Below are 24,094 nucleotides of genomic sequence, written 5' to 3' on the forward strand. Positions count from 1 at the left end.
TCATGCACTTGGAAACCGTCCAATGCTGTTCTGTGAAGGTGAGACAGAAAAGACTGTTGTGTTATCTGCAGCGTACAAGCACCTGCATTTTACCCTCGTAACAGTCGAGTTCCTCTGTGCGGGGCATGACGTGAGATCACGGGTAACATGTTCTACCAGAATTGCTGTGAGTACTTGAGAGGATAATGGAATACATTAAGGAAAAAGGAAAGAAATGAGAACATCTGACAGATCGCTAAGAGCCGATCTTATCTTGGTCTTTTTAGCCATTTAAGCAATGCAGTATCCATCAGTCAACTCGTTTTGGTCCAAAGTAAAAAAAACAACAAAATTTTAGATGATATTATCCACTGTAAAAATAATAATAATAAATATCCAAGATAGATGTAGAATAAAATAATCAAATATGCTAAAAACCCTCAGTCTCACTCTCACCCACAAAACACCATACACATTACAAAACCTTTGGTAACCACACCAACCCAAATAATGTATATATAGATAGATATAGAATAGCGGTAGGACTACATGCCTTTAGAGCCAGAGTCTTAAGTTCGAGTCCCAGTATATCCAGTAAGGGGCAGAAACAAGAAGGCATTGGTAGGCAAGAGATGAAAATAGGGTGCTCTTGAAATGGGTTGCAAATGTTGTCTATAGGCATCTTTCATACCCAACAGCCGCATTAATGACAAAAACTATTAGCAATAGTCTTCTTCTGACATTTGTAAGAAGGGACTGCTCTCACGACTGGACAAGGTACAACACAGGTTGGGGGGAGAGAGATATAATCACTCCCACCTGAGATGTTATTTATCAAGACTACCATAATAAACCCAACATAAAAATCAGAATAAAGGATAAAACAAATGTTGACTGATGCCGATGAAAGAAATTTCGTAAGAATGTGTTGTGGTGTATCTAGAAACTTTAGACCAGAAGGAGACACAGCGAGAAAATATTACTGGATCCAGGCATATCATTAATGCTCGATGTGTAAATGTCTTTAATAAAAATCTATACAGCATTCCAGGAGATGACACGAATTCTTCAGGGGTTGCTTCAGAGCGAGAGTCCAGCATTAAAATCTGCCAGATACAGAGGCACTGGCTTTGGTGAAATCTTGTGAATGCAGCTGAAAGTAGCAGAATTCTTCATGCAGGTCATCAGAATTCAGATTTACAGCTTCATCACGAACACTTTCACCTCAAGACAGAACAATTTATTACAAGCTGGTACTTTCTGAACCCTGGTGTTTGAAAAGGCCTCCCACCTACAACTGATAAAAAGTAACTCATTTCGTCGCCGTTTTGACGGATACTTTACTCAAGGACAGACTTCCCAAAATGACATTTAACTAAAACTGTAATATAAAAAAAAATACAAATTTGATGATCGAGCAGTCCTTATGTGACTCTCTCTTGTTTATAAGCCCCTCCTACTAGATGAGGTTTCCACGCAGGATTCAAACAAAACTGTCCTTTACGATTGCATGCATGTGATGTATGCAGGGGAGGTCCACTCTCCCAGACAGGATTATTGCATTATTGTTTACAATGACAAAACATTAATTTAATGCCTTATATTCACATTTCTTTATTGGTTTTTTCACATGCTTAAGGGCTGTATACAACACTGCAGGGCACTGTATTACCAGGGCAGCTGTGTACTGCTGTAATGACTCCAGTGTGTGTGAGGAAAGTACATACAGTAATAACACTGGCATGGTTGTGCAGTAAGTGTTTGCAGATGTGTGCAGGATGCATTTGGAGCCTGAAGAGGTGCATATAACATAGGAAACGTGTGCAGAGGTGGAGGTATATATTGACCCTGACGTACGAGAGGAGGAATATAGTCAGGCTGAAGATGTGGTGGCTGCCGCGGGCATGGGAATGGTACAGAGGGAGGGATATTGTCTCTTCTTCCTAAGGTTCCCCCTCTCTCTGGTCGGCAGATGGTGTAGGTGGTGTCATTCTTGTGTTTTTGGGGCAGCACCTGGAGGTGAAGGGTGGAGGTGACTTGGCGAGGGTGGGGCAGGAGACTGACAGACTTGGTTAGCCGAGGTCTTTTGAGCATCCCCTTCATCCTTCCCTTATCCTCTGGAGTCTCAGATGTCTCCGCTCGCCTGTCACCATCCTGCCCTCCAGAATCAGGTTCAGCAGTGTCTTCACACACAGGCCTCACTGGTGTCTCTTCTACGACGTTCCCAGTAAAGCAACTGCTGCTGGAACTGGACTCTGCTTCTGAGTCGGACTTAACCTCTGATCCAAAGTCTTCGTCAGATGAGCTGGACTCACTCCTGCCCCCCCACCGAGACCTGAAGTGTGCCTTGTGGTTGTAGCAGTCAGGGCAGCGAGATAGACTCTGGAGTTAGAATAGAATAATCCTTTAATTGTCCCACAAGGGGAAATTTGGTTGTATCAGCTCACTTTGGAGTAGAATCAGCAGGAGATAAGGACATGCATGCAGGTCCTCCTCCTACAACACTGAAACAATGCTGGCAATTCCCCAGATTTACACAAATATTGTAGAAAAGAAAAAACATTAAACCTGTTAAACTGGACTTATAGCCTCAGTATTAACATTTTGACTGCTGCCATGTTTGTTAGGATCCAGAAGCGACCATATTTTGACTAGTTGGAAACATCCAGGACTTAAAAATGAAGCCGAATTTGGCCCTAAAAGTGAGTCAATCCCAACAGAAAATACAAGGCCCACCTTTTCTGGATTGATAAACTCTGCTTACCTGTGTTACTGAACTTGAGCTCGCATACGATAATATGGTTTGTAAGAGCATGGAAAAGTCGCTGATGAAATGAACTCAGGCTTCATAGATACAGAAGGAAAATTCCTATTATGGTTAAGCCCCACCCCTTCATTTTCAAACCTGTTGTTTACAGGAGCAGCCAATCAGAGGACACTGACTTAAAGGAATTGAGGGCTGAAACAAACCTTTGTCTGACAGATGCAGAATATTTTGAGCTGTGAGTCACACAAACTCTACCCGGATACAGTCTAAGAATTTAAAAACCAACAGATCTCTTTCAAGCGGCAATTTCTCACATCATTTAAAAACATAGGTTAATACCTTTGATTGTTTTTGACGATGTGCTTGATTGTCCTCAGTGTTTTGTTCAGAATCTGAGTGACGTCCTCCAGACTCGTCTAGAAATCAGATGGAGAAGAAAACGTGAAGGAAATAAGATGCACAACTACACGCATAACAAAAAAGAAAGACAGGTGGTTATTTGTGTTAGGGTTTTTTTGAAGCTACAGTTTGTTGAATTCTAGATTCTACATGAATATACAAACGCACAATCACCTGTGGCCTCTCATTACACAACATTTGAAAACACCTGTCCTACTTCAACACACTAGCAAGAAGTTGAATGGTTACATTTTCTTAGCTGACAATAAAAAAAAAAATACTACCAACCCATTAATAATCCGTATTAAAACTGAACCCAGTTGGAAAACAAACCAGAGAAATTACACTTATTTACTAGTGTTTGAGCAAAATGTTACAAATCACATTTAAGTGACTGAGTCTGGGCTCAAGTACTTTGAGATTAACAGGAATTCACATTTGCTATTTGAGAACATATGAGGTCATGTTCATTTTGATTTAAAGTCGTTTTGATAACTAATGAATGATTTCAGGCTCAGGATTTTTTCTGTCAAAGAACAAAATATGTCCTCACTCAGTTTGCAGCAGTACAGACTGAGCAGATTAATTGGTGAGAAAAACAGTCCTAACCAATTTCAGCTGTTAACCCTGCGTAATGTGTGGCATAGTAAAGTTTGTACTTGCTACTTCTTAAGATAACAAGTTATTCATTTATCACAAAGCGCACTCACCCATGCTTCCCCGTTCTCTGCCTCAGGTCCGGGATACTTCTGCTTCACACACCTGCGTGTCTTTGTGCAAATGAGTGTCAGGTGAGGGCGTTTTGATATGTGCTGTTTGAGGAAGAGACACACTGAGCTCATCGCTGTCAGAAAATAAATAAAATAAAGAGCCGACTTCCAACCACAGATCGACACACACAAGCACATATGCATACACACACCTTTTGTAAACACGCAACAGGATCATCGTCCAGGCCCCTCCACAACCTCCCACCAGCTGAATAAACACAAAGCTCCTATTAAAAGTCTTAAACTGCTGTTGATTTATGGGCAGGTAGTATATGCATGCGTGTTAAAGGTCTATATAAACCCTTAAATATGAAAGGAAAAAAAAAAACACCTTCAGTTTCAAACATTTCTTTATTCAGACAATGAAAATCTGATCTGATACAACCACTTACGTCACTCAGAGACAGTTAAGGCATGAAAATCTCTGCTGGTTTGGCCACAACAAATACAAAATAATCCGCAAGAAGAAAAAAAGAGATTTGGGAGTAACTCAGGAGTGTAATATTTAAGCTTCTCTCTCTCTCACATCAGAGCTTGTTGACTGAGGTGTTTAAGGGCAGGATATTTATTTATTTATTTATTTGGGGGGGGGGGGTTCCAAAGAATCCTGAACACATGAATCTACAGCTAAACAGTTTGCTTAGCATGGAAATGTGGAAAGGGCGGCTTACACGTAACACAGTCAGCCTCCCCGTACTTGCAAAGATGACTCATTAAGATATGGGCGGGATCTCAATATCTGGATGCAAAAGAACAGCAAGAAAAACATCTTTATATTTATTTTAAAATTCATATATCTAGAGTTTGTAATATTCTTCTTACATAGCTCAGCAAATATATTCTGATGAGTTCTCTCCCCTGCATTCATCAGCTCATTGTTTATGCATGGTCTACGGCTTCTCTGGGCACAGGGGCATGGATGCTCCCACCTCCTGCTCTTTGAGAAATTCCCAAACCAGCCGAGAGCCACAATCTCTCCTGAGTGTGCTGGATCTGCCCCTGGAAGTCCGAACTATGTCAGCTGGCTCTTTCAATTCAGAGAAGCGGTGTCAACTGTATTCTGTCGGTCATTAACTGAAGCTCACGACCATAGGTAAAGGTAAATCTAAAACTTTTTTAAAAATTCACTGTATTAATAAGTGATTCAATAATAAAAAAATAAAAAAAAGTCCAGTTTTTGATCGATTTAATCTATCATCTGTGTTATTGGACAGAAAATGGATCATATATGAGGCCCAAATATGTCCCGAACCAGCCGGTGGACCACGTCAGTAGTCAGAGAAGCAAAAGCTCATTAAGCGTTGTTGTCGTGCTATCAAGTCTGAAAATTTGGCAAAATGTAGACTTTATTTTATATGGGCCCACACAATGATCAAATACAGATCTACCAGCTCTCTGCAGATGAGAGTAACATCACAGGTCAGTGACAGGACATGAAGCTAACATCCAAAGTTTAAACTGTGTGCAGCTCTGATTATACACAGGAAATGCACCTCTGGGTCTTCATCACAGAGAGTGAACAGACATTCGAGTAGAATAATACACAGAAGAAAAGTTTCAAGAAGTTTTCATATATTTAAGGCTGCAGCTTTCAAAGTTTCACAGCCATCACTGTTTCCAACACGCAGTACCATTGTCACTATAATCCACTTATTTAGTTCTCAAATATTTTTTTAAAAAAAGACTGGAGTGCAAAAGTCACCACATGAAAGAAAAATGGATGTTAAGGGAAAGTACTGTAAAGTTACTAGGAAAACTGTCTGTTTCAAAACACCCACAAAATTCACAAAGCTTAGGATACAACAGACGTGGTCCATCTAAATTGGCACGAGTGACGTTAAGGTAAACACAAACGCACTACGGCATCAAATATTTGGGGGGTTTTTTCAGTTCAGTATTCTGCCGGGAACGTTGGTGAGCATCACTGTGTTTGCTTTGTTTTCACATGACTACTTTTTCTGTGTTTGAACAACAACGCAAGCGTGGCGTGACACGACACTGTGCAGACTTCAAAGGTGATGTGTGAAGATTTGGGACAGCCTTCCTCGTCTCTCACACACGCACACAAATCTAAATGTCTTCTTCCACTCAATGTGTCACTTTGACCTTTAGAGTGTCTGAGCCACAGAAAATTATATATCTTGTGTTTTTTTTTTATTTTCTGGTGGTGAACACTGTTTATCCTGCTGTGGATACTATCTGAAGGCAGTTTTTCAAATGGCACAAACACGTTTTTTCCTCCTTGCAGCTCCTCAGAAAGAAATTTACAAAGACAACACTTTGCAAACAATACATCATCGTCTGAAACGTTAAGCTTTACATATTTTTAAAGTTTGATAAGGTTTTGGGAATCAACATGTGAAAATCAAACACTGTAAACGTTTGATCACCAGTGTGGCTGCAGTTTTTAGATGACTGCTGCTGTCTCCTTGCACTCGCTCCTCTGCGACGCCGCTTGATCGCCTCTCGTGTGTCGGAACAGTTATACTTCTCATGATTTTATACTTTCAGGAAGTGAACACAGTCACAGGGAGGCAAATCTGGGGAGTTAGACAGGTGGTGAGCGAAGCCTGAATGTCTGTGGCTGAAAAGGTGGCAGTTCAGATCGTTGCATCTGAATCTCCTCCCTCAGACACCTCAGGATGTTACAGCAGAACTCTGTATCCACAGCCTTGTGCTGGGGAACGAATCCATGATGCACAACCAGATAAATGTTGAAAAAAAATGCAGAGCGTTCTTCTAAGTTTCCTCAACCTGATGTGCTGCCTTTGGACTTGGAAACTCTGGTCTTTGACTGGAAACTGCTTGGTCATAGCTAAAGATTCAGCTCTCATCACCAACGATGATCATCCACAAACTCTGGATCAGTTTAAAGTAAAAGTTGATGTTCGTTCTTTGCACTAATGTGAGGTCCATGGTGAAGTCACACAGTGAGAGTGGTCAGAATGGAGGAAAGAAAAAGACATGCTGAAAATGACCTTAAAGAGCAGATCAGATCACAGTAAGGTTCAGATAAGGTTTTTGATTTTTACGCTTCAGTTTCCGGAACCTTCTCCAGTTTTCCGTGAAGCTGAAAATGACAAAAACAAAAGAGAAACGATGTTGCCAGTGTTGGAAACGCAGGACTGTAAAACAGACTATATGTCAGTTTATACACAACACTTTGGTTCTCTCATTTGAAAAGGCTGGATAACAAGTGTGACTGACTGGGATGTGGCATCTGTGGTGACTCTCATTCTCAAAAGGCAAAGTTTTTATCCGCCACCATTCGGTTGTTTTGAAGAGAATTTTGATGAACAAGTGATGAATGTGACCAAGAAACAGAGGACAAATAACTGAAAAGTCATAAGTCTACGAGTGCACCTGGATGATTCTCCTTTCTGACTTTAGTAAATTATAAAACGACCTTCACAGTTCCACAAAGACTAGGCAGCACAAAGAGTCACCCCCTGCTGGCAATCAAAAGGAATGCAGCTTGAAGGCACTTCCGCCTCAATTAAATCCCAAAACTGAATCCATCTTCTAAAACATCTCCTAATCTGACACAGTGACCACACACACATATATAATATGATCTGAGCTAGCATTAATGCTTCAGTCATGTCAGTGACCGATTGCTAAAAAGCTCAGTTTTCATATTCACCCTAAAATGAGTGGTGTCAGGGTCACATCTTCAAGGAAATAATTAAGAAATTCAAAGATTTGCTCACATTCCCAGCTAGATTATCTGAAATTTAGTATTTCTGTTCACTTGTCTTAAGAGTTTAGGTGAAACTCGGCTCAAAACGAGGACAAGCTGCAAAGAGCGTAACACGGTCCAGGCTGAGCATGACCGCCTGGAAAAAGAAAGGTGGCAGCTTTAATGCAGGTGATTATGTTTTGGCAAACATCTGAAGACACAAGCAGACTCGTTAAAGCAGGGACGGAGAGTGATGGAGAACTTTTTTTTTTTTTGCCTTTGCTTTTGGCAATGAGCTCAGCTGGAGGCCTGGAAGAAGAACACAGAAGACGGGAGGAAAGAAGTAATTTGGGGCTCTTTAGGAAAAGCCAGAAAAATAGATGCTTTTGCGTCACAGTTGCTGGATTTCAACATCCTGTCTAAGTGCCACTGAACAAAACTTTTGGCTCTGCGGTCAGTTTTTGGATGCACAAACAAACCTCAGAACACAACAAACCTTCAGTACATTCTGATTAAAGCAGCCCTGGCATCTAATTGTTCCAGAAACCAGGAATTCATAGTTCATCGTGTCCACACTGCGTCATGGAGCTGCCTGATACAATCATCTGGTTCCAGCTGAGGAAATTCGCTGGATCGACTGGGGATACTTACAATTTTCCTTGAATCCAGGATGTGGACTTCAAGTACAACTACATGACTACAAAAGTATCCATGGTTAAATCTGAAAGGTTAACAGTGTGGAGTCCTCTCACCTCATCAGGTTAAAGCTTCATATAATTCATACTCTCAATTTCTCGAACTTCAGCTTGGGACTGAATTTCCGTCAGTCTAGTGTATACTGTGCAACTGAAAGACTTCATGAAATGAAAGCTAATGAATCCAAAGTGCTTTTGTTTGGCAATTAGCTGAGAAACAGCTTGTGAAGGACGTTCCTACAACGAAAATGTTCATCCTTGGTGTAATGGTGTCAGTATCTCAGCAAATAATGATCTGGTGGCGTTTGTGACATCTTCTAGAGTTTATCAGGGTTTGGATGGGCATCTTGGGGTCTTCAGATGGAAAGGTCAGTGTCTGTGTCAGTGGGCGTGGTCTTTGGGCTCACACTGCCTGCCCTCTCCTCGGGAATGGAGGACGAGTCACCGTTGAGAGCAGGCAGCAAACCTGGAAAACAAAACAAATATATTAACAGGTGGGTCGCTTTCATTCAGGATTCTCAAAATCGAGTTACACAGCGGAAAGTGCAGAAAGCTACAAAGAACGTAGTTAAACCACTCACTGAAACAGCCATTGGTAAACTCAACCAAGGGTCATACAGGCTTTAACTCTCAGTACTGAATACAAAACATGTTTTCAGCTCAGTTGTAAGAATTCATATTGAATGTAACTATACCTACTTATACTAATTAGCTCATATAATATCACTTAAAAACTTAATGTGTTTAAGTCTCTCTACTATTTTCTCTTTATTTAGTTCTGAAGTGTCACTTATGCAGACTATAAAAAGATGTTATGTCTTACGTTCAGTATCATAAACCGAGCTGTCAGAGTTGGTACGGTTTCTCCGCTGAGTTGACCTTTGACCTCCACTCACGTACTCCTTCAGTACACCTGACCTGAGGAGGAGGAGTAATGAAAAAGATTGAGAGAAACTGAAAACTTTCTCACCGCAGTAGTGTTATTTAACAAGTGTGTCTTACAGCTGTAATTTAATGGGGAGGTTTTGTGAACAGTAAAAAAAAAAGTCATCCACAAATATTTACCCCTATTAGCCAGAAGGAGAACAAAACTACCAAGAAGTAAAAGGAAGAGATGTTTGGACATCTCTGCTCAGACTGCTGCCCACAGGACCCTGACAAGCAACAATGCAAGCTTTAGCTGCCCTCAAACAACAACAACGGAGAATCTCAGCTGATAGGATTTAGCAACACAGTGTCAAACAAATTCTTCTCCAAACTTGAAATATTTTCAACTATTGTGTGTTTGTCTGACTTCCCAATACTGTGGTCCCCGCCAACCTTGACAGAAACATGGTTAGGCGGTTAGCCACCGCATACAGCATTTGCTTCAGTATTGTTTAATTTCAGTCATGGCATCTAGTGTCTGCTTTATTTCCAAATCTAAGAAATGGACATTTATACAGAAACTTCTTTTTTCCCCAAATCATTATGTTTTGAAATTATAGAACTACACTGCTGATGCAGCACAGCCTGTCACGCATCTGCACTGCAGTCAAATGAGCCTTTGTGTGGCAAATGTTTATGTCTAGATTGGAAATAAGGCAGACACTAGGTGCCATGGTCATTAGAATTATGGAAAGGCAGCTTATTAGGTGCTTTTCCATAATACTAAGACTGCCTTATTTCAGCAATTACCAATCACATTTGATATAACAAACAAAAGTGACATCGGACTCGACAGTCCTGTCCAGTTAGAGATCAAACTGCAATCAGAATCGTGCTAAATTATATAAATAAACATTTCTAATGCTAAAGAAGTCCTGAACATGTGAGAAGAACTCTTACATATTTATACGAAGCTTCCAACTGATTCCAGCTTAATTATCAGTTGTTGAAACAATAACAAAATCTGTAAAAATAAATGAACTATCTAGACTGTCAACTGCTCCTTTACAGAAAGCAAGTTTATTAAACTGATAACTGAGTTAGTTATCAGCTGATCAGTTAGTTCAGTTATTATTAATTATTATTGTGTTTTTTCTTCTTATTATTATTATTATCAATAAATAATATCATTACTATATTCAGGGTTTGTTGAAGAAAAGCAGCCAGTGAGTGAGTTATGTGACCTGGGATTTCTGCAGTCCAACTACAACAGAAAACCCAGAGTTGCCTCCAGTTTTCCATTAAACCTGCTTCTGGAGCAAAGCCCCGCTTCCATCTGAGACGATGCAGGAGCATTTGCTCATCACACAATCAGACTCCAAAACACAAGAACATAAACAAGCTGTCGTTACTCATTAAATAAATGCAATATATAATCTTCATAATACTGTACAATTTCCACTCTCTGTCGTAAACATTATTACTGCACTCATATTAATCTGTCAGTCTTGTGACTCAGCACTATCACACTGGACTTTACAGGTTGTGCTGTAAATATTTAGTTTCATCCTGATGTCTCATGTGTTCAATTGCACATCAAATCTCACATAAAACCTTTTTTTTTTCCACAATCATGAGTTTAAATTTTATCGCTTGCTTTGCTTTTTGTCCTCTTTACAGAGAATGACATCCTCTGAAAGTTAAATGAACCAGCAACAAAAATGAAGGGACCTTTAAATCCTCACAGTCATTTTCATTCAACAGATTTGAGAAAACCTAAAGAACTAGTTTGGTTTCTGAGAAACTGGTGAAGAGCCGTTACATTTGATTTGTAAAGGTCAACAACAACAAAAATTAAAATATTCAGTTTATTTTTTGCATGGTGTGTGAACAGCTTCCCCCCAAAAGATCCAAGACACAAGTACAGAAGGAGTAGAAACTGTTGTAAAGCGGAGTGACGTATGAACACTTAACCTTGAAGTAACCAAGTGAGGTGTTACAACTTTTCACAGGTGTGACAGGGTTAATGGGTAGTTAGGTGGGTCATTTATTTTTTGTTTTAACACTGTGGACAAATTTTTGGTGTAATTTTCTATGTGCAAAGTGATGTTTCGCAGTGAAGTGGTGCTCACGAGAACTAGCAGACACCTGAGACCCAAACTCACGATGAAAACAACTAAACTGACATTTTGTGAGGTTGACGCTTTTGTGCCCAAAACATATTACTGATAAACAATAACTGAATATTGTCATGGGAAAAGTAAATAGTATAGGCATCATTAACACATAAAGCTGTAAGGAAAAAGGAAAAAGGTTTCCTGTACAAAATCTAATGGAGTCATAAATGAACCCACTCAGTCATTTCAGTGGCTAAAATAGCAGTCACTTGAGGGTTTAACAGGTTTTATTTGCTTTAATAATACCTGCTGTCTATGCTAGGCATTAATGTCAGCAGATTTTAAATCACTAAAGTGAACAAATGAAGTTGAGTCTGATAAATATCCTAACATCTATTTCATTCTTATGTGATGCAGCAGTCATCAGCAATTGAAAAAGCACTTACTTTATAATTTTAACATCTCCCAGTAACAGATGTATGTAACACCATTACTTTAAAAAGTGTCCTGCCATGCATCTCAGTCCAACCATTGGAACGAGACTTTTTACAGAATCCATCAACAAAACATGATTTTTTTTTTTTTTAAAAAGGCAATCATGCTACACACAAAACAAGTCACTTTGTTGAATTAGCTCTCAGGTAGATGGTGACTCTGCTGTCAGAAGGTGACGTGTGTGCAAAGCACTGCACACGGACTATAAAATGCCAATATGTGACAATAATAATTAGTGTGTGACGTGTCCATCCTCCAGTACTCTTCAGTACCTGCTGTAGTAAAGTCTACACTGAGTTGTGCCAGTTCAGATTGACATATTTAAAATACTACATTTCTGCCTCCTGGAGGCCAAAATCAGCATTCCAGTAATTCCTTTCTTATTTGGAGAACAGGGTCAGATTGAAAGCTTGTACAAATTCAAAAACTTTCACGTAAAAGTCTGCTTCCTGTCCAGGATGATTTTTCAGTGTCTGTACTGAATAATTTTACTTTAAGTAGTAATACTGAAACAATGCTGTGCATGTTTGTATCTACTTTATTGTTCTTTAACTTCCTCCTAAAAATTCTAGTTTGATAACTCTGATCGAGTCTTTGCCTCAGACTAAACGATCCACCCTAAAACCAGCTTATTACTTTTAAATCTGTGAAAACGCATTGAATTGAATTGCTTTTAAAGGCAAGTTGTAACACAATGCTGTAACTGCAAGGCATTGTGTGCATGACATTATGATTGGAGGCTGAGCCTGCATAAAAGTTTGAAGCTAGAATCGCCCCTGGTGCATCCAAGGGTTTTTTTTCCCACGTAAAGATCTTTGAACAACATGTTTGTAATAAATATGCTTCATAAACAAACTTGAGTATAGTCTACAAGAAACTTTAAATGTGACTTTGAATGAATTTAAGTCACCTCTTTTTTGTTACAACTTTAAATTCATGATGGTTTGTGTACGTGTTTCACTCACCTGTCAAAGCTGTATGTTCCAGGGTGACTGATTGACCGCTTCATCTGTACAGAAAGTGACACATTTGGTCATTTAGATTTTTTTTAAGTTCAATTAAAACCTGATAACAATTTCAAGACCTTCACTTTTGTTTTTGTTCTAAATATCTCTGATCCCTCGATGAGCTGTAAAATGAGAAAACATTTAGACTTTAAGCCATTTTGTTAACTTTTTATTTCCATCTGGCACGTCTAAATAAAGACCTGCGTCTTGAGCATTATTGGAATTATTCTGTTGCAGATTAAGATTTTTTTTTATTATGCCTGTAGGTATTGGTATTACAATGTTCAAAGTACAGTGAAAAGAATACAAAATAAGTAAAAGGAAATGAAAAGTGTCTGAGACTAAAAATGGAAATTGACTGAACAGTTTGATCATTTTTGTGCATTGTGTGAGGGTAACCTGAGTGACTGGTGCACCTTTCAAAATACAAAACAGAGTCATCACCTTATAAAAAAAAATATTGGTCTGTTTATAAATGAAACAAGTAAAAGATCAAAGTAACATTTTTATTGAATTCTGTTCGATTTCTTTCTTACTGTAAAAATATAGTAAACTAATCAGTGAAGATAACATTTTGCTCGAGGTCAAGTGTTTTCTTAACCTCTCCTGTCACGTCTGCTTCAATGTTTTACCCTGAGTGTATGAGTACAAAATAAAATCTACAATAAAACAATTATGCCACACTGTTATTTGCCAAGTCTACAACTACACAATATTTCTATCCAATTACAGAACGCCTAATGACTCTGGTTTTGTGCACCAGAGCACTCTGTACTGCTGAACATCACGGGCACATTGTGAAACTCGAACAAACCATAGGAATATAAATGAAAAAAAATCGGTCGTGTCAACAAAGATACAAAATTGTATTTTATTTTACGGAGGATGTTTCTTCTTGAATATTATTACTCATGTTGTATTAAACATCTTTTATCTACTGTAACTGAATAATTAAACAACTTTTGAGTTAGAGAAAATAGATATTATTGACCTTTTTTTTTATTAATCTAAACCTAAATTACAGGCTTTTGATTAGCTAGAGAAGGTGAAATTACCCTTTCAGGAGGTCGGAGGTCAGGAGTCAAACTGTGATTGGCCAAGGTCATACACTCCTCCAGAGTCCTGATGAAAGTGGCACATGTGGCACTGAGGAGCGAGGCCTGAAGACACACAGACGAATAACCAATCATCTTTTTTTTTTTTTTTACTCACATACCTTCAAGCTTCAAACTGAGAAATAATTTTGATTTAATTTTAGACATCTTTCTGCCTGATGGGTCTTTTGTGTGCACTAAAGGTCCCTTTTTTTTTTTTTTTTAAATGGTAAAATGCCTCCTTTTTAAATAATTTCTTTCACATATACACAATAAAGCAAAATAATATCATTTAAGTACTGAAAAAAGAAACTCTTATAATTTGAGTCTAACTTTGAAATATTGTAAAGATAAGTTTGAGGTAAAAAGAACCCCCGTTTCTTACCTCAGAAGTCGGCGCGGTCTCTGAGTCAGCGCTGTACTGTGATTGGATTGTTTGGACCTGCTGGACGAGGAGGTCACAGTACAGGCGGAGTTCAGACATTTTTGTCTTCAGACAGTCTGGACCTGACAGACAGAAGTGTTGGGTTCAGGAAACTAATAAATGTGTACCTGAATCAACTAAATGATGCCACTGTTCACTTCTGTTTTATATTAAAATATTTAAACAACTAGATTTCCATGATAATGTACATGGAAGGGTTGCAGAGTTGGACGACCCTTCTCCATGTCTTATTCGATTTTGAGATGACCAATAGTAGGGCTGCCACAAACAATTATTTTGATAGTCGACTAGTCACCGATTATTTATGCGATTAGTCGACTAATCAGATCATCATCCACTGGACGTAAAACTACAGCTTATTGCACCAGCAGCATCTGCTCTTATATATCATTAGCTTACAGCTTTAAGCTTTTAAGGTGCTAACTAAAAATAAAGACAAGATGATAGTTTATTCAATTTTAATGAAATTTGCAGATTGTTTCGGTAAAGTTTAATAAACTCCTTGCTATCTAAAATATAACAGGACACCGGAGTATATTCTCCAGCATCTCACACTTCTGATAATCAGCTGTCTGCTTGACATTTATTCAGCTGTGTAAAAACTATAACTTTAATCTCAGCCAAACCGATTTACTCAGGAACAAATAAAATACAAAAAAAAAAAAAAAAAAAAGCCAAACAACAACATTTTTAATTTATCTAAGTGACTCATATATATTTAACCTGAGTCGCGAAAGACGGCGGTGGGTTTGAAAACAATTTGCCGGGAGTCCGGTGTTCTCACGGCGCTAGTGACCTAGCCCCCGGCTAGCTATCGAGCTAGTGGGTAACAGACGTCTCCGAAAACGTCGGAGCGCTTTTGAAAATATGTGGTGTCCTGATAAACTGAGCCGATATTTGAGGTTTACACAGCTACATTCTCGCCTGAAAATATGTTAAACGTTTATTTTGTGACCCAGAAAGAATAATAAGAGTAATATTAAAACTAACTAGCTACCGCCATTGTTGGAAACTAAGCTGGGCCGCGCTATGAATTCTGGGACACAGCTGCTTCTTCTTCTTCGGGGTTTAACGGCAGCTGGCATCCTTGTACATGCTGTGCTGCCATCTTCTGTTTCAGTCCGTTATTACACTCTTAAATCCTGCTATTATTCCTGTGTCTTTTGCGATCTTACAAAGCTTCAAACGACACGTCGACTATTAAATCAGTCGTCGACGATTTTGATAGTCGACGTAATCGTGACAAGTCGACAAATCGTGGCAGCCCTAACCAATAGTCAATATCACTATCCACACTCCGTAATGCATATTGTGTCAAAATAAAATCAAAAAACACAACAGTAGTCTCTCACAGGATGAAAGACACTGAGCAGCTTATTTTGCAATTCCAGAATGAAATAAAGTAATATCAACAGGAGAATCATGTTCACATACAATAATGAATGGTTAAGTCTGTAATTAATGACCACAGGTGGACAGCTAAATGGCTAAAATGATAAGTCATAGCTGAGGATGCACCAAGGAACCTGGGAATCATTCCTTACAGTGTTTAAGGTAGACCTGAGCATTGTATGGCCCTGGCCTCATGTGGCCTTTACCACACAGCTGTCAAATAGCTCAACCTGGGCAAAGCGTTAAAAAGCGTCTGGGGCCTGAGGGCAGAAATTTATGAGATTTTATGAGAAGAAATGTGAGGACATTCCAGAGCTCTCAGATGCAAAAAGACAGCTCTTTGATTTGCTGTTGATGCAACTGTCCTTCATTTTTCCACCTCATACTTTGATCCTGACTGAGTAAAATAGTAAAGCATTTTGTATAAAGTTAAAGGTCTTTAAATTTTTTCAAAAACAATACAATTTGTTCGGTTTGTTTTGGGAATGTTGATTAAACAGTTATGAAAGGCTGGAGTTTTTATTATGTCTATATCATGTTTTTATTGCCTAATTGTAAAAGCCACTGCTACTGCTACCAGCAGCAGTTTATAAAGAGATAAAATTAATATTGAGCACAACTAAATTTAACTCATTGGTGTAGCCCTTCACAACAAAACCAGTTTCTTGGGGAAAATAATTGTCCATCCTGGTTTAAGGCAACATCAGGCTTGACCTAAATATTGCTTTCCTAACTTTAAAAAATAAAATAAAACTAAATATAAAACAAGACAATACATGCAATACAAACATTACTAATCTAGTTTGTAAGATAAAAAAATAACACCAGGACCAGGTTATATAAAACAATCTCATTAACATGCTGCATACTGCTGTCATCTGCAGTTGCTGTTTCTCCTTTTTATAAACCTCCTCATTTAGCAAACAAATCATATACAGAGCTGCCAATAGATAGCAGAAGTGAAATATTTAATCAAGCTGTTTATAAGGTGCTGTTACTGTAAATGTAACAAAAAGTGTAATAAAACTCTCACTTTATATATTGTCTCTCTGACCAAACACAATGACCGAGCGCGAGAGATAAGCCAAAGAATTACGGTGGTCTGAGTCTTTCAATGGTGTCGGCTCACCTGACCTCAGCTTGCAGTCTTTGTAAACACGCAGATAAAACTGCTGGTGTAGCAGCTGTTAAATATCTCTGAACTGCTAACCATTTCCTCTTAAGTCTCTCTATGCCACATCAGCTGTCCCGTGGCTGACATGTGGTGAAGTACGCACAGAATAACATTGAACTAGCAGACTGGGCTGCTTGTTCTTTTACTTTGTAATTTATTCTAAATTGTTGCTGACTGAAATGGTTTCCAGTTTTTGTTAGGTAATTTTCCCACGGATCAATCCTGAGAAAAAAAGAGCAGACATTGCAGACTTACCTTTGTGTTTGTTACTGTCCAGTGTCCCAGCTTTGGATGACCCCAAAGCCACGAGCCACCTCTGCCTCTCTGCAGCGTTCACAGCTCGTACGTAGAAATGCTGTTCACCAGGGATTATCAACTCTAGACGGGTCGTATCTGTCGGATGAACTGAGACATAAAATATGAGGAGCGTTAGTGTGATGGATATGTTTGCTTTTGTGACACCATGAGAGAGAATGGGTGAGATATAGAGGAGCTAACCTTTAATGTCACATACGGACATCTTGATGGATCCTTTGCTTCCTTTGCCAACATCGTCCTCGCTGTCGTAATAAGAGATGACTCCGTTCTCTAAGACGAACCAGCGAGGCTGCCATCCTGAAGATAAAAAAACTTACATGTTTAATACAAAAAAAAATCAATGACAACACTGACTTTATAATTCCATGATTTTTTAGGTTTTATATATTCTCAAAATTGCACCCGAGTTTCGTTTATTTTAAAATGATATTTAGTTTCAATTTTACAGTTTAACATTTGTTTTTTGTTTTTTTTTTATTTTAATTAAAAAACATGATGTAGCAAAAAAAGGTTGGTTATGGAACAAAAACATGCATAACAAAAAACAAAACAAAAACCTAAACAAATTTTTTTTAAAGATTCTGGCACTAGATTGTGACACAGAGTAAAATTAATTTAGTTGCAGTTTTAAACAAGTAAAATGTGTCTTTCGCAAACCTGGAAATTTCATGTACAGCCTGGACAGTCAGAATTTTCAAGGCCAATATTGATATCTGGTGATCTAAAAATCTGCTATATATGCTGATATTTTTCCCCTTTTTAGACATTTTCCCACTAGTGGGCAAACTATGCACCATCAACATCAATATTTCTCCCGTCACTTCCTTCCTTACTTTTTAAACTTTCATTTTTTGGCTGTTATCAGTGCTGATAAGGATATAATGGCCAATAATCATCTGTTGTAAACATGAAGTTATGATGGCTCAAAAAATGAAAAAAAAAAAAAGATCATAAAAAGACTGACCTTGATATTTGCATCTGCTATCAGCCACATTCCTATTTTAAACATTGTAATTTAGTAAGTGGTACATCCCTATTTATTATTGCCCAGTAGGTTTTCTTGATTTGACTGGTCAACAACAAGAGAAGATAGTGATCAAACTCATGAAAGCCACTTTCTGAATTTTCCAACTCTACAAGGCAGAGGACGTTGCTGAATATACTCTATCTTATCGCCTTAACCCAATTGTTTAACATCCACAGATATTCAGTTTACCATTAAATATGACAAAGACAGGGGCCCATACTTAGAGGTTGAATCAGTGCATTTTGAAGCCAAAAATCTTGACCATTTCCTGCTTCAAGTGTCTGAACTCTAACTCTGACTATAACCGTTTTTGGCAAGGGATCATACAATGAAGTGAAAAGGGAAATTTAAGTCTCTTTAGAAATGTCCCTTCAGAGGAGATTGTTCTGATGACATTCAGTTTCCAACTGACAAAAAGCAGATGACAGTGGGAGTGTTTGAGGTCACAAGCAGTGTATAGTTTGTCCTCCGCCACTATTATTAATAGACATGTTATGCTGGCATCATTAAGGTCAAACACCACTTCAGGTCCTGTTACCATGCAGCTGGTTTACATCAGAAGATACGTCCCTCAGTGGTTGTGTGTGGCTGTCAGTTCTCCTCTGAGCAACATTTAAGTTAATGCTATAAATACCTGGCTCCGCCCTGGAGCCAGGCCCGGGGAGGGTGCCCGAGGGCGAGCGTCTGGTGGCCGGGCCTTAGTCCATGGGGCCCGGCCGGGCACAGCCCGAAGAGGAGACATGGGCCCATCCTCCCGCAGGCCCACCACCCGCAGGAGGTGCCATAGGGGTCGGGTGCATTGTGTGCCGGGTGGCGGCCAGGAGCGGAGGCCCTGGCGGACTGACCCCCGGCTGCCAAGACTGGCAATAGGGACATGGAATGTCACCTCTCTGGTGGGGAAGGAGCCTGAGTTAGTGCGTGAGGTTGAGAGGTACCGGCTAGATATAGTCGGGCTCACCTCCACACATGGCTTGGGCTCTGGAACCAGTCTCCTGGAGAGGGGCTGGACTCTGTCTCAGTCTGGAGTTGCCCCTGGTGAGAGGCGGCGGGCTGGGGTGGGTATTCTAATATCCCCTCGGCTTGCTGCCGGTACGTTGGGGTTTTTCCCGGTGGACGAGAGGGTTTGTTCCCTGCGCCTTAGGGTCGGGGAACGGGTCCTGACTGTCATCTGCGCTTATGCGCCGAGTGGCAGTTCAGAGTACCCAGCCTTCTTAGAGTCCCTGGGGGGGGTGCTGGAGGGTGCTCCACCTGGAGACTCCGTTGTCCTGCTGGGAGACTTCAATGCTCACGTGGGTAACGACAGCGAGACCTGGAGGGGCGTGATTGGGAGGAACGGCCTCCCTGATCTGAACCCGAGCGGTGCTTTGTTATTGGACTTCTGTGCTAATCACAGTTTGGCCATAACGAACACCCTGTTCGAACATAAGAGTGTCCATAAGTGCACGTGGCACCAGGACGCTCTAGGCCGTAGGTCGATGATCGATTTTGTAATCGTATCAGCAGACCTGCGACCATATGTTCTGGACACTCGGGTAAAGAGAGGGGCTGAGCTGTCAACTGATCACCACCTGGTGGTGAGTTGGATCAGGTGGCGGAGGAGGACGCTGGACAGACCTGGTGCACCTAAACGCGTAGTGAGGGTGTGCTGGGAACGTCTAGCAGAGGCCACAGTCCGCGAGATCTTCAACGCACACCTCCGGCAGAGCTTCAACAGCATTCCGAGGGAGACTGGGGACATTGAGTCCGAATGGACCATGTTCAGCGTCTCCATTGCCGAAGCTGCTGCATTGAGCTGCGGCCGCAAGGTGGTTGGTGCCTGCCGCGGTGGTAATCCCCGAACCAAATGGTGGACACCAGAGGTGAAGGGAGCCACCAGGCTGAAGAAGGAGTCCTATCGGGCTTGGTTAGCCTGTGGGACTGTGGGGGCAGCGGACAGGTATCGACAGGCCAAGCGGAATGCGGCTCGGGCAGTGGCTGAAGCAAAAACTCGGGTGTGGGAGGAGTTCGGAGAGGCCATGGAAAAAGACTTTCGGACTGCCTCGAAGAGATTCTGGCAAACCGTCAGGCGTCTCAGGAGGGGAAAGCGGTGCTCTACCTGCACTGTGTATAGTGCTGGCGGAGCGCTACTGACGTCGACTGAGAAAATTGTCAGGCGGTGGAAGGAATACTTCGAGGACCTCCTTAATCCTACTGACACGTCTTCCGAGGAGGAAGCAGAGTCTGGGGATGAGGGGAATGACCCGCCAATTTCCGGGGGCGAGGTCACTGAGGCAGTTAAACAACTCCTTGGTGGCAGAGCCCCTGGTGTTGATGAGGTCCGCCCCGAGTTCCTGAAGGCTCTGGACGTTGTAGGGCTGTCCTGGTTGACACGCCTCTGCAATGTTGCGTGGAGATCAGGGGCAGTACCTGTGGACTGGCAGACCGGGGTGGTGGTCCCCATCTTTAAGAAGGGGGACCGGAGGGTGTGTTCCAACTACAGGGGGATCACACTCCTCAGCCTCCCTGGGAAAGTCTATGCCAGGGTGCTGGAATGGAGAGTTCGTCCACTAGTCGAACCTCGGATACAGGAGGAACAATGCGGTTTTCGTCCTGGTCGCGGAACACTGGACCAGCTCTTTATCCTCTCCAGGATACTTGAGGGTGCATGGGAGTTTGCCCAACCAGTCTACATGTGTTTTGTGGACTTGGAGAAGGCATTCGACCGTGTCCCTCGGGGTGTCCTGTGGGAGGTGTTGCGGGAGTATGGGGTGTCTGGCCCATTGCTACGGGCCATTCGATCCCTATACAACCATTGCAAGAGCTTGGTTCGCATTGCCGGCAATAAGTCAGACTCGTTCCTGGTGGATGATGGGCTCCGCCAGGGTTGCCCTTTGTCTCCGGTTCTGTTCATAATTTTTATGGACAGGATTTCTAGGCGCAGCCAAGTGGCGGAGGGCTTTCGCTTCGGTGGCCTCAGAATCTCATCTCTGATTTTTGCAGATGATGTGGTTCTGTTGGCTTCATCGGGTGAGGGCCTCCAGCTCGCACTGGAAGCCGAGTGTGAAGCAGCGGGAATGAGGATCAGCACCTCCAAATCTGAGGCCATGGTTCTCAGCCGGAAAAGGGTGGAGTGCCCACTCCGGGTCGGGGATGAGTTCCTGCCCCAAGTGGAGGAGTTCAAGTATCTCGGGGTCTTGTTCGCGAGTGATGGGAGAAGGGAGCCGGAGATCGACAGACGGATTGGGTCTGCGGCTGCAGTAATGCGGACGCTGCACCGGTCCGTCGTGGTGAAGAGGGAGCTGAGTGTAAAAGCGAAGCTCTCAATTTACCGGTCGATCTACGTCCCTACCCTCACCTATGGCCACGAGCTGTGGGTAGTGACCGAAAGAACGAGATCGCGGATACAAGCGGCGGAAATGAGCTTCCTCCGAAGGGTGGCTGGCCTCTCCCTTAGAGATAGGGTGAGAAGTTCGGCCATCCGGGAGGGGCTCAGAGTAGAGCAGCTGCTGCTCCACATCGAAAGGAGCCAGCTGAGGTGGTTCGGGCATCTGACAAGGATGCCCCCTGGGCGCCTCCTGGGTGAGGTGTTCCAGGCATGTCCCACCGGGAGGAGGCCCCGGGGCAGACCCAGGACACGCTGGAGAGATTATATCTCTCGGCTGGCCTGGGAACGCCTTGGTGTTCCCCCGGATGAGCTGGAGGAGGTGGCTGGGGAGAGGGAGGTCTGGGTCTCTTTGCTTAGGCTGCTGCCCCCGCGACCCGGCTCCGGATAAAGCGGATGAAGATGGATGGATGGATGGATGGATGGATGGATGGATGGATGGCTATAAATACATTCACTCAAGTCCTGTATTTAAGTAGCTCATTTGCTACTTTAAACTCTACTCTATTACATTTTAGAGTTTACAGTGATAAACATTTACTACATTTATAGTTCCTTTGCTCTAAACTGGGAGCTCCATTTCTGGCATCCTTGGTGTGATATATCCACTAATATTTCCTTCTTAGGTTTAGACACACAAATGTATTTAATTTTATTTACTCTGTGAAGACCCACTCGACCCCACCTTCTTTTCAGTCTATGTGTGTGTTTATTTCCATTGAGCAACACCGGCAACATCTCGGCCTTCTGTGCAGGTCCGCTATTAAAGCTCTTAGAGCTTAGTTGATGTGTAGTTCTCTTCCCTGAGAAACATCCTTTGGATTTTGGTTTCTTGCACTAAACAAGATTCCATACACAAGCACTTTAGTCATCGATTCACTTACACCACTGACCATAACAGCTATACACAGCAATTAGCTCACCTACCTACTTTGTCATTTGATTTGACAAATATAATGCTTTTTATTGGTATTTGTATGCATCTACCTTTCTGTCAAGCCTGCACAGCCCAGTTTGTGCAACCATGACAACAGGGAAAACTACTGGCTCCAGCAAATATGAAATCTACCAAAGCTGAGTTTCATATAATCTAACTTGAGGCCTTTGGATCTGAGGAATGGCTGAGATGCCTTAAAAGCACGTTGGTGCACCGCAAAGAACTAAATGCACTTTCCAAGAAGAAGGTGAATAATTTTAAGACAGCAGCATTCACCAAAATGACCTTGTTTTGTTTGATTTGCAAACATACACCACCACTACCACCAACAACAACTTTAGTTTAATGAAGATATTCAAAACATACTTGTAATTTGTGTAATGTGGCTATTGTAAATTGCTGAATTATTATGACTTTTGCCAGTAAACCTGGCATGCAGTGGAGATTGAATAACTCTGCTTCCAACTGTCTCTAAAGATCATGACAAACTGACTTTTAAATTCTTCAATGCTTTAATTTAATTAAGCGCTAAAGACCCATGTGTAGGTAAAACGGTGAACATAATAAATGCCGAAACTTGTATTTACTGTTTCTCCACGTCTAATTACTTGGAATACTTTGATAGCTCAGCATTTACAATCTAGTGATGTCTTACATTTCACCATGTCGACAAGGTATATCATGACTTTTAATGCTTTAACTAAGTTTTTGCAGCAGTACCTTGGCATTGGCATGACGCTGATTAGCAACATAATTCTGACAAAATAAATCCAACATTACATTAATTTACAACCAAAAACAGCAGCCGCACAGTAACATGTACAGTTTTAATTTAATATTAGCTTGTTAGCTAACCTGCTAATTTAGAAACTTGTAACATATATAAAATTGGCTGACATTATTCAATACTAACACGGCTAGTTCAAATCAGTTTTTAGAAAGACTCACCTGTCATGTAGTTCGTCCATTTGTAAAGTATCCCCTCCATGTCTTCGTTTCACATCGGCTAACGTCGCTAGCCTTTTCCGTAGCCAGGCTAGCTGCAGCCGAACACTAGCTATATGTAGCTAACGGTCGCAGTAACCCTTGGTTTTCTGTGTAGCACCGCTGGTTATGTAAAACATGAATGAAGCGTTTGTGGTTTGTGACAGCTGAATGACAGCGTCAGCGGGTAAAAATAAAGCTGAGGTGTTGATTTGTTCTGAGCTGCTCGGAAACTCGACGGCTAACTTCTGGCCACTCAGCTGATGGAGAAAAATGTCAACAAACCACCAGCTTCTCTACGGAGTCCCGGAGCAGCCATTCCACATGAACGCAAAAATACAAAAAGGAAATTTGCTTTGAATTTACGCAAATATTTATTTTTTTCAATTTTATGGTCGTTTCAGTTAAAATATATAATTTTTTCTTCTACATTTATTTAATATCTGTTTTTGTCGCTGATATTTTTTATAAATATTTTATTTGGCAAAATATATTTATGTACGTTCCTAAAAAATGCAAGGCTTGCAAAATGTCATACATACAATTGAATTTACTAAGGTAGAAATTGTGATTTTGTAATACAATTT

The 24,094-nt window shown here is 41.1% G+C and overlaps 2 protein-coding genes across 3 annotated transcripts; both read right to left on the reverse strand.

Annotated features, from left to right (window-relative positions):
- Window positions 1-1,577: 1,577 nt before the first annotated feature.
- On the reverse strand, window positions 1,578-3,970 carry LOC113035005 (uncharacterized). 2 transcript variants are annotated; one of them, XM_026190231.2, is made up of 3 exons: window positions 3,856-3,970; window positions 3,086-3,162; window positions 1,578-2,361 (listed from the first exon to the last, which is right to left on the reverse strand). In XM_026190231.2, the coding sequence occupies exons 1-3, from the start codon at window positions 3,857-3,859 to the stop codon at window positions 1,648-1,650; spliced, it is 795 nt and encodes a 264-aa protein (XP_026046016.1). In that variant the 5' UTR covers window positions 3,860-3,970; the 3' UTR covers window positions 1,578-1,647. The 2 variants fall into 2 exon arrangements, with proteins under 2 accessions (XP_026046016.1, XP_080143990.1); XM_080287864.1 differs by lacking the exon at window positions 3,856-3,970 and adding an exon at window positions 3,434-3,454.
- Window positions 3,971-7,840: 3,870 nt separating this feature from the next.
- plekha3 (pleckstrin homology domain containing, family A (phosphoinositide binding specific) member 3) lies at window positions 7,841-23,805 on the reverse strand. The gene is made up of 8 exons (XM_026190230.2): window positions 23,472-23,805; window positions 17,379-17,495; window positions 17,136-17,285; window positions 14,255-14,376; window positions 13,831-13,935; window positions 12,734-12,777; window positions 9,113-9,207; window positions 7,841-8,755 (listed from the first exon to the last, which is right to left on the reverse strand). The coding sequence occupies exons 1-8, from the start codon at window positions 23,509-23,511 to the stop codon at window positions 8,646-8,648; spliced, it is 783 nt and encodes a 260-aa protein (XP_026046015.1). The 5' UTR covers window positions 23,512-23,805; the 3' UTR covers window positions 7,841-8,645.
- Between the last annotated feature and the right edge of the window lie 289 nt (window positions 23,806-24,094).

Source organism: Astatotilapia calliptera, chromosome 13 (assembly GCF_964374335.1).
Source record: "Astatotilapia calliptera chromosome 13, fAstCal68.1, whole genome shotgun sequence".
NCBI classification, from domain to species: domain Eukaryota; kingdom Metazoa; phylum Chordata; class Actinopteri; order Cichliformes; family Cichlidae; genus Astatotilapia; species Astatotilapia calliptera.

Coding starts and splice junctions, on each gene's coding strand:
- plekha3 (XM_026190230.2), bottom strand. CDS start 23,511: ATGGAGGGGATACTTTACAAATGGACGAACTACATGACAG. Junction 13,936..14,254: donor AGACCGCGCCGACTTCTGAG/GTAAGAAACGGG, acceptor GTGTGTCTTCAG/GCCTCGCTCCTCAGTGCCAC. Junction 8,756..9,112: donor CTCGGTTTATGATACTGAAC/GTAAGACATAAC, acceptor TTTGTTTTCCAG/GTTTGCTGCCTGCTCTCAAC.
- LOC113035005 (XM_026190231.2), bottom strand. Junction 2,362..3,085: donor ATCGTCAAAAACAATCAAAG/GTATTAACCTAT, acceptor TTCTAACTCCAG/AGTCTATCTCGCTGCCCTGA.